Source organism: Eurytemora carolleeae, unplaced genomic scaffold (genome assembly GCF_000591075.1).
Source record: "Eurytemora carolleeae unplaced genomic scaffold, Eaff_2.0 scaffold1381, whole genome shotgun sequence".
In the NCBI taxonomy this organism is placed as follows: Eukaryota; Metazoa; Arthropoda; class Copepoda; order Calanoida; family Temoridae; genus Eurytemora; species Eurytemora carolleeae.
Window position 1 is genome coordinate 6,360 of NW_019397272.1, and position 11,073 is coordinate 17,432.

At 33.9% G+C, this 11,073-nt stretch overlaps 1 protein-coding gene across 2 annotated transcripts; it reads left to right on the forward strand.

Annotated features, from left to right (window-relative positions):
• Window positions 1-343: 343 nt before the first annotated feature.
• On the forward strand, window positions 344-6,820 carry LOC111713182 (uncharacterized). 2 transcript variants are annotated; one of them, XM_023488002.1, is made up of 3 exons: window positions 344-449; window positions 2,891-3,122; window positions 3,652-6,820. In XM_023488002.1, the coding sequence occupies exons 2-3, from the start codon at window positions 2,906-2,908 to the stop codon at window positions 4,578-4,580; spliced, it is 1,146 nt and encodes a 381-aa protein (XP_023343770.1). In that variant the 5' UTR covers window positions 344-449; window positions 2,891-2,905; the 3' UTR covers window positions 4,581-6,820. The 2 variants fall into 2 exon arrangements, with proteins under 2 accessions (XP_023343770.1, XP_023343771.1); XM_023488003.1 differs by having other exon boundaries at window positions 349-520.
• Window positions 6,821-11,073: the final 4,253 nt, after the last annotated feature.

The following is an 11,073-nucleotide window of genomic DNA, read 5'->3' on the forward strand; positions in this document are numbered from 1 at the left end:
ATTATATTATCCAAAATATTTCTTTTTACATATATTTATATTTAATTTTCTTTACAATTAATAATTTGCAATTTGCAATTTTTAACTTGCATAATCGATTTGTTCAAAAGAAGAAGTCTAAATTTTAAAATTTAAATAGTTTCATATTTTTATTTATTCACAATTAGTGTTTTTATTAAATATCATTTGTTTCATCTAAATGAGCAGCAATAAAAATGCGTTGATGGTACTTTCAGTCAAATAAGAAAACACGTTGAAAATTTTTCCGGGTTTCTCCTCCCCCCCCCCCCCTCCGCTCTATCTCTGTCTCACTCTGTGCCGGCAGCAGAAGCTCTCTAGACTCTCTCCCAGTTTTTCTCTCAGTTCAGCTTCAGTCAACCACCGTCAGTTCTTCGAGACACACGCCGACAACCTCCTCCCTTCCGACTTCATTCTTGTTCTTAGTTCAGGTGGATACAAACTACATTTTCCGGATCCCCCCTGGTATCCTTCTTGGGTTCGAGTATATCCTGGATATATTGTGAGTATAGTTGGGTACCTGGAGATGGGTTCGGGTCAAAACTCTTCTCCGTTCTTTGACCTCTCTGTATCTGTCGGTTTACGTGTTAGTGAACTCACAGACGTGAGTACAGGGTAAAGAGAGAGAAGAGAGAGAGAGAGAGAGATAAACAGAAAATTCGAAAAATAAATCCTCTGAAAAATTGAATTATTCCCTGTCGTGGATTTTTTCTACAGATTTTTGAAACTGAAATAGAAGTTTGTGAAATCTGACATTTTCTGTCAAATATAATATTTGCATTCAATCACATTCATAACTGCATAACTATATATGATAGGTAAAAGGAATTATTTTCTTTTTTTATGTGGGGGATATTATTTATTTTTTCAATTTTTAAAATGAAAATTCAATAAATATCAATTTTAGATTATCGAGGCTTGAATTTTTTACTTTTCTGTAAAGCTTCAATATTGTACTGTTTAAAATGTTTATTCTATTTGTCCCTAAAAAAGCTGACGAAACCCCAAGTTTAACACCTTCTTTAAAATCTTTTTTTGTTGATTTAAGATTTAAGTTTTGTTTAGATAAATCACTCTCAACTATCCTAATACATATTGAGAAAGAATTTTAAAAATACTTTTTAAAAAACTTTTAACAAGCTATTTCTCAAAATGAAATTTTAAAGTGTATAAATTTTCATTTTATTCTCTTTAAACAACAATCCTTCCCGTATTTTACTTTTTATTTTAACTGATTTTAACAATTTTATTTTTATTTAAATTTTTCTAAAGCATCATAAATAGCTAAATAATTGAGTGCAATGTGCAAACTTAAATATTCGTGGATTTATTACTGTCCGTCGGACTGCACTTAATTTGATAGGATCATAATTTTAATGTCACTGTTGAGAGAGGGGAGGGGGGGTCTGATTGATGGTTTCTCCTATGTGGACAATGACCCCTAGTATACAGTATACTGTAAATATGTGTATAAACAGCTGATAATAAACCCGGCCAAACCACAATTATGAAAATATAACAAAATATGTAATAGTTAACAAATAAGAATAATAATTTAAAAAATATGTTATTCACATAAGGTTATTACAAGATGATAAGTTTGTAGATATTGAATTACTTTCAAGTATGTAACGCAACTGCATATATGAATTTTTATTCTAAATCCAGTGTAATATTAGAGGTCTTAGAAAAGAGTTGTGTATTTTTCACTTAGGTCATAGTTTTGATATAGTTATGATATTTAAAGTTGAATTGGGGGGTGGGGGGAGAATATAATTTTTTTCAGAAATATATATTGTATTTGAGAGAGGTTTAAATTTCTTTAAATATAACAGAGTTCGTTCAACCTTACACTATACTGGATATATATATATATAGGACATTTATACATATACTCATACATATATATTTTCATATAAATTTTCATAAATCTATTCATATATATACTTTCAAATATACTTTCAAATAGATTTCATATATATTTTTATATTTACTTTCATATTTATTTACAAATATATTTCTTATATACTTTCATATATACTTTCAAATCTCCTTTCATATCTTCTTTTATATATACTTTCATATGTACTTTCATATATACTTTCATATATACTTTCATATATTCTTTCATATCTTCTTTCATATATATCACCTTTCATATCTTCTTTTATATATATTTTCATATATAATTTCATATATACTTTCATATATACTTTAATATATACTTTCATATCTTATTTCATTTCTTCTTTCATATATACTTTTATATATACTTTCATATATACTTTCATATCTTCTTTCATATCTTCATTCATATATATTTTCATATATACTTTCAAATCTCCTTTTTATATCTTCTTTCATATATACTTTCTTATATGTACATATTATTTCATTTAAACTTTTATATACATTTATATGCAGCTTTATAACACTTTCTTATACATTTGAATAAATAAACGGCTTTATAAAAATCGTAGCAATTTTTAATAATTCGTAAATATATGTTCAAAGGTTTTGTATTTGTATTTCGTACGCCCTGATTCATAAGTAAGCATACATTTGCTAAAAAATCAATACATGAGAGAACATATCTCAACCATTTTAAGGCATTAGTTTATTATGTGCAAATTCGGGCAAGCAGGCTTAAATCGTTTATTTGCCAAAAATATAAGTAAATATTTGGACACACCTTCCACAGTTTCTCTTATCCTTCTCACTAGCATTAAACTTTATATTTTCGTAAACCGATGGTGCAAACCTTTAATTCACTATTTAATCTGACTTAATTAATAATTTACAATATCAAAAGCCTTAGACTGAAGTTTACAAAGATGTAAGGTTTAGAAATTTAATATAACATTTTTTTCAGGATTGAAGAATGTGAATGTATCCAAGTACTAGAATGCCAATGATCGAGGAAAGGATGGAACACCTTGTCCTGGCGAGGTGGCCGACCTCGGAGCCCACCCTCAAGTCGGAGTTCAAGGAGTCGGAGTTGATCCTGGAGGGCGGAGTTCTAACCCTCTCCACCAGATGTAAAAGTAGGGAGCTGGAGAACCAACCCTGCAGGACGGAGATACATAATATAGAGTATTTTCTTAGTAAGTATTATTATAAACTCTAAAAGAAGGTTTAATAGTAGCCACTTATCTAATATACTTAGGTTTTAACAAACTTTATTAAAAACGCCTTAATTTCAAGTGACCCTCAAAATAAAAGAGTAAATGGCCCAATTCACAAAGATACTCTTTAAAAAATGATCAATTTTAAGTTAGGAAAACAAAAATTCTTCCGTAATTTTTCTCACAATACTGAACCAAAGGTACGGATGTAAATCGAACATGTAACTCTGAAAATGAAGGATCACATGAAATTTTAATTTCTTTGGATCATAATATTATGGTTTAAACACTTAAAATTTACGGAACCACTGTTTACTGAGTTTGATTTATGCACTGCGGAATAATTTCTATCTTCATAATTTTTCTGGGATTATAAGAAAAAAATGTCCGTCATTCTTCAATTAATCTCACATATTTTAGAAAATGAATACCAAAATTCACATTGCCAACTACTTCTGGGCCAAAAAAGGGCGAAAAAAAGATTTAATTAATGACATTTTATTTTCAGATAAATCATTAAGTGAGTTGATAGAGCACTGCCTGGTGGGATCTGAACCTATCCCTGAACCCATTCTAAACCTTCCTCCTCTTCATACAGAGTGCATGAGTTCCACCCCTTCTATACAACACATTAAACAACTACTCCTAGATGGCTGTGATCCAAACCAAATAAGTTCTCAAGGACTCCCTCCCCTACACACCCTACTCCAGGCAGAGCACTCCTCCTCTGTTCCGCTCCTACCCCTGGTTGATTTACTCCTAAGCTCCGGAGCTAGCCTGGAGCTACGGGACTCCCAGGGTAACACTCCTTTAAACTGCCTGGAGTATCTCCTACCTCAGGAAAGAACGGAAGAGGCAGCAGAGATCTGTCAGCTTATGCTCTCCTCTTCTAGACAATCTTGTGATGTGAACTCTATAAACTTCAAGGACCGGAGTCTACTCTCCTGTAGTGTATCCTACCTGGATAAATCCGCCGAGCTGACCAGAGTTCTCGTAAACCACGGAGGTCAGGTCTGGCCCCGGCCGGCTCCGTCAGCTCCAATAACCGTAAGCGCACTGGATCATGACCGAGAACAGTCAGCGTTTACTTGGTTTCTACGCGCCGTGGTTCAAGCTAATAGTTTAGAAGGAGCAGATAATACCCTAACCTGCCTCTGTCATGAGATGGGTCGGGATCCAGGGAGGATGAAGAGCCACGTGAGCAGGATAATGCTGAGCGAAGGAAAGCATCCTCGTGTGTTGGGACCTCTCTACGCTCAGCTCAGACTAGCGATGATTCCATTCTGGAGTGAGCCACAGCAATTGCGGTATTTAGCCTGGAACTCCATACGGAAAAGTATCGGACCTAAAAGATTAAATCGTGGATCAAAACAGCTCGGACTTCCCTCTCCTCTCAGGAAATATCTCACATTATCCTCATCCAAACCCAGAGAATGAGATATCCCCCCATTTACCTTGATCTCAGGGTTGTCAGATCTCAACCAATCCCAACTTTCCGGTCTCATGGATCTCAAAACTTATCCAAAGATGAAGAGAGAGGAGAAAGAGATGTAGCTGCCTAATCTTCCTTTATTCCCTTAGCGCAATTATAGAAGCGATTGACTGGAGTTGTCCAGTGAAAACACTAGTGTAAAACATACTACGAGCTCTGTATAAATCTTTACACATTGAGAAACATTACTCCGAGCTCTTTATAAAACTAGACACCTAGAAAAACATTTCTCCGAGCTCTGTGTAGAGCTATGCACCAAGAAAACATTACCCCGAATTCTGTGTAGAGCTATACACCAAGAGAAACATTACTCCAAGCCCTGTGTATAGCTAGACACCTCGAGAAACATTTCTCTGAGCTCTGTGTAGAGCTAAACACCTCGAGAAACATTTCTCTGAGCTCTGTGTATAGCTAGACACCTAGAGAAACATTTATACGGATTCGAATGTTCTTGAAACGGATATTATAGTTAGTTCGATTTACAAATGGCAATATGAACCATGAACTAGCTAGTTAAATAAACCATGTACTAGCTAGCTAAATGAGCCATGTACTAGCTAGCTAAATGAGCCATGTACTAGCTAGCTAAATGAGCCATAAACTAGCAAGCTAAATAAACCATGTACTAGCTAGATAAATGAGCCATGTTCTAGCAAGCTAAATAAACCATGTACTAGCTAGCCGAATGAACCATGTACTAGCTAGCTAAATGAGCCATGTATTAGCAAGCTAAATAAACCATGTACTAGCTAGCTAAATGAGCCATGTACTAGCAAGCTAAATAAACCATGTACTAGCTTGCTAAATGAGCCATGTACTAGCAAGCTAAATAAACCATGTACTAGCTAGCTGAATGAACCATGTACTAGCTAGCTCAATGAGCCATGTACTAGCTAGTTAAATAAACCATTACTTGCTAGCTAAATGAGCCATGTACTAGCTAGCTAAATAAACTATGTACTAGCTAGTTAAATAAACCATGTACTAGCTAGTTAAATTAACCATGTACTAGCTAGCTAAATGAACCATGTACTAGCTAGCTAAATAAACCATGTGCTAGTTAGTTAAATGAACCATGTATTAGTTAGCTAAATGAACCATGTAGTAGATAGCTAAATGAACCATCTACAAGCTAGCTAAATAAACTATGATCTAGCTGGCTAAATAAACTATGATCTAGCTGGCTAAATAAACCATGTACTAGCTAGTTAAATGAACCATGCACTAGCTAGATAAATAGACCATGTACTAGCAAGCTAAATAAACCATGTACTAGCTAGTTAACTGAGCCATGTACTAGCTAGTTAAATAAACCATGCACTAGCTAGATAAATGGACCATGTACTAGCTAGCTAAATAAACCATGTACTAGCAAGCTAAATGAACCATGTACTAGCTATAGCTAAATGAACTATGTACTGGCTATATAAATAAACCATGTACTAGCTAGCTAAATGAACCATGTACTAGCTAGATAAATTAACCATGTACTAGCTAGCTAAATGAACCATGTACTGACTAAATGAAATTATGTACTAGCTAAATGGACTATGTACTGGCTAAATGAACTATGTACTGGTAAATTAACTATGTACTGGCTAAATGGACTATATACTGGCTAAAAGAACATATGTACTAGCTAAATGAACTTTGTACTGGTAAATGAACTATATTCTTTCTAAATGAAATACTAGCAAAATGAAACTAATTGTACTTGTTATAAATGGGTTTTACCTGTCTCTTACAGTGCCCCCTGGTGATCACTTTTGTCTTTGTTTTTTTTACAAATGGAAATTTTTTCCATATTTTTTACAGACTGAAATTTCACTGCCGTCACATTGCAGCATTGCTGTTATGAACAATATTTGTATAGATTCCATAGTTAATTAATTGTACAGATTTGGCGCATTTGTGGTCTTCAATTTGGTAACTTTCAGTGTACAATGTACACAGTTCAACAAATAAACTTCACTGAAAGGTTTTTGTGTACAAACTGAAGGTTTTGATCTGCAAAATCTGTATATTTCTTGATCTATGATTGTTGCCAAACTTATGGATTACCTGTAGCCTATTCCTCAGTATGCAGGGTATAGTAGAAAGGGAATATTAAACCCTGAACCTAATAAATTTTCCGGTGAATATAAATAATGCCTTCTCATTGAAATAAATATAAATTCAGAGAAATTGTTTTTTGTTTTTATTTAGAGCAAGAGTCAGATTACATTTATTTGTTTAGATGGATTTTTTGCTCTGATGCAATATGCATTTATGAATACTTGATTCTCAACTGTGATCAAGTACTTGCCATAAACTCTGTTCTTTTTTTTAATTTCTCTATCTTTGCAACATGATAATACTTTCTTTAATATTCAAACTCTAGGAGAATTTATTGTGTAAAATAACAAAGAACTACGACATCAAGTTAAAAAATATAAAGTTTAGAAAATAGGAATTAATTGCGAGATCTCGGTTTATTTTTGAAAATTAAGCAAACTTTCGTCAAAAAAGGTATTCTTTGTATTATCGACCAGAGGGATTATAAACAATAATTGTAAGAAAATTACTGAATTTTGTCAAATTCCGAAGAAATGAGATTCCTTCTTATTTTCTCAAATTTTCACATACTGAACAAAAATGGAATAAGTCCGTTTATATTTATGCAGTCCTTGATGTAACATTTAGAAAATAATAAAAACAAACTTTTCATGGTTTTAAGTTAAACTTTAGGTAAGATTTGTGAATTAATTTTGGTATTCTTGAAGTGTCATAAACGGTATTTGGCATTCCCTTGACATAATCTCATTTTGAACTTAAAATTCTGTCAAATCAAGTAGTCCAAGTTTGAATTATCAATTATTTACACCATCAGATTGCTAAGATATAGGGAGAAAAATTCAAGAATGAGTATTCATGCAGTTTCAGAATGTTAAAAGGAAATGAGTTTTTGCCGCAAACTCTAATTTTTCCATTCCGATATCTTTACAACTCTAAGTCGTAGACCTTTGATATTTTAAACTATGAATTTTGTTGGATCAAGCTTGACATATCAAATATTTACACCATCAGGTTGCAAAGGTATAAGGGGGAGAAATTAGAGATTAAGTTCCTTGAATTGTTATGAAAAGCTGTGTTTGTATGTTGATAAACTGAACGTGATTGATTTAATTCTTCAACTGAATGAATTTAAGTAGATATATAACCTATACTATAATTTGCAAACATTTATGAATTTGCAAAACTTAATACACGAAATGAATTGCAAAACTGTGATAGATTGCAAAATAAAATAAAATGTCCACGGAATACGGATGTCGGATAGGTTTAAAGTCAAATATATGACAAATTTATAAACTCAAAATAATTGCATTGTGCTATAGTCTGTCTATTTTTCTGTGTGTCTGTCTGTTTGTCTGTCTGGCTGGCTATTTGTCTGACTGTATACATGTCTGAGTGTCTGTCTGTCCATTTTTGTGTGTGTCCATTTGTCTGTCTGTTTTTTATTTGAATGTCTTAATATTTGTTTGTCTGTCTATTTGTCTTTTTGTGTATTTGTCTAGCTGCCTGTCTTGTCTATTTTTATGTTTATGATCTATAAAAATCTGAAAAGGCTGAGCCGAACTGAAAAATTAAATCTATGTAAACTGATAACATGATAAATGGTTTTTCTGACTTTTTTATTAATTTTTCAAAGGACAGAAAGTCCTGTAATAAAAAAATCCAAGTCAAGATAAATGAGAAAAGATAAAAATATGCTTTAATCAAATTTCTGCAGATGCAAATTTAATACTTGATCCTTAATCTTGCTAGGAGACCTGCAATATGGTAGAACTAAGCAATCCCCTCCTTCTCATCTTCATTCACTCTCTAGACCTTCCCTCATTTATTCCCTTATTCTCCTGAGACTTTCCCTCTTCTCCTGAGGTACTCCCTCACTCTCTCTCAATGCTACTCCTTCCTACCTGAGGTACTCATTCACCCCTGAGATATTATTACCCCTCCCCTAAAGGTACTCCCTCCACAATGCCCCTTTTATGGTTAGAATCCCCTTGTTGTACACCGCCCCCCCCTCTCCTGGTTGAACTCTAGTTCTATAATCTATATAGTGTATAGAAGGATTTGTGCGGCTGAAGCCGTATATTGAATCCGTCCTTACTCCGAGTACTACGAGGACTACTAGCCTAGATTCAGGGTATTCAACCCTGCTCCAACACACACATACACTAATACGTACACACATACTTAACTATATATCTATATAATAACTAATAACATTAAATACCTAAATTGACATTCCTACAAAATCGTCTTTAATAGAAATATTGTTTGTATCATCAGGTTCATATATTTTGATCATTATTCTTTATCTTTTTTCTATTACGAGTTTAAAAAATATATTTGATATAAAAATAACAAGGCTGTACGCGTTAAGCTCATGGTATTGGGGGGGGGGGGGCGCTCAGTCCCCTCTGAATTGGGAATTCAGAATTCAGTCCATAGTTTATAGGGAGCTTAGTCCCCGTTTCATAGGGAGCTCAGCTCCCGTTCCATTTGGAGCTCAGTCACCCATTCCATTGGGAGCTCAGTCCCCATGACATTGGGAGCTCAGTCTCCATTCCGTTTGGGGCTCAGTCCCCATTCCATTGGGAGCTCAGTCCACATTCCATTGGGAGCTTAGCCCTCATTCTACTGGGAGCTCAGCCTCCATTTTCATTTGTAGTTCATTCTCCATTTCCATTTGGAGTTCAGTCTCAATTCCATTTGGAGCTCAGTCATCATTCCATTAGGAGCTCAGTCTTCATTCCATTGGAAGCTCAGTCCACATCTCATTGGGAGCTCAGCCCCCATATCATTGGGAGCTCACCCCCATTTCATTGGAGCTCAGTCCCCATTACTTTTGGAGCTCCATTTCATTAAGAATTCAGGCCCCTTTCCATTTGGAGCTCTGTCTTCATTCCATTGGAAGCTCAGCCCACATATCAGTGGGAGCTCACCCTCATTCCATTGGAGCTCAGTTCCCATTACATNTATCTGTAAAAAAAAAAACTGTGTATCATGTGGATAAACTTAGTCTTTACTATCTTCTTCACCCTGTAGTTCATAAACATGATTCTAATAACTTATGTTACCCTCTGTTCCAACCCTTACGCTGAGTATCCTCCCTTTTCTTTATACTCCCTCACCTCCTCCTTACCTTTTACCTGATTTATTATCATTCTTATGTTTAAAATGTACAATGTACATTGTTTTTATCTGCAATTCTCATTCGTTTATAGTGGGCCAACCAATTAAAACAACCTACTCTGGTTAGGCGGGTCCAAACTACATAGAAAATTGTGATTTTTTTATTTGTATTATCTCGTGCTTTGTAGTTGAATAAAATATGAAAATATGAAAAAATAAATATTATAATATTGTTCCTATCTAACTTGCACAGCACATGCATAGTAATGTTTCTTACTCATTAATCAAAATTTTAATATTGTTCCTAATTTTCTTTCATAGTAATTTCTTTTTGTTCTTAACTTGCTTTATGTTCCTATTATTGACTAATTCATGTACAGTATGAATGACGTGTTTTGCGCATATGTATGTATGTTTTCTTTTTTTGTTCCTTACTTAACAAACCTGTAGGCTGTACCTTCATGTTTTGTTTATTATTTCATGTTTTATTTTCCTAGTTCTTTTTTTCCTAACTTGTAATTTGCTTAATGTTCCTATTTTTGTTCCTATTCCTTACACTGTGTCTCTAGGCCTAAATCGTTTATTTTTGTTCCTAATTCCTTAACAATATATTATTGTTCCTTATATTATGTATTTTATTTATTGTTCTTATGTCCTAAGTGCATGTATGAAAATCCTAGTATATTTATTGCTCGGTGTTCTTAACTAGCTCAATAGTCAATGTTCCTGATATAGTTCCCATTTTTTGTTCTTTTGTTCCTCTTATATTGATCCTATTCTAGGACTTTTTTTGTTCCTAACTTATCCAACATTTATGTTATTGTAATGTTCCTTTTTGTAAAACCTATTATGACCTTGTTCCTAAAATCCTAAATTGCTTAACTTACCTGTTCTTGTTCCTTATTTCAAGATCGACATTTCTTCCCATCTATGATGTGAAAGTTCTTTGTTTTTATATTTATTATCATAATTCCTTCAAATAACTTTAAAAAGGGGGTACATTCGATTAATCAAATTAAGAACATTATTTTATCAAATTTGGAAAAAAATTTGTCTCGAAATCTCAGGGGGGATCGCCCCCCCCCCTGAATCCTGAATCCGTCAGGGGGGTCGAAGGTACCCCCCTGAATCCGTCAGGGGGGTCGAAGGTACCCCCCCCCATGAATCCGTCAGGGGGGTCGAAGGTATCCCCCCCTTGTTTCCGCCATTGGTTAATCATTTTTTTGTCTTCTTAAACATTGAAAATTTTTAATTGTT

Bases quoted from the DNA above. Each gene is read 5' to 3' on its own strand.
- LOC111713182 (XM_023488002.1), top strand. From the start codon at position 2,906: ATGTATCCAAGTACTAGAATGCCAATGATCGAGGAAAGGATGGAACAC. The intron at 3,123-3,651 runs GTAAGTATTATT...TTTTATTTTCAG, and splicing joins TAATATAGAGTATTTTCTTA to ATAAATCATTAAGTGAGTTG.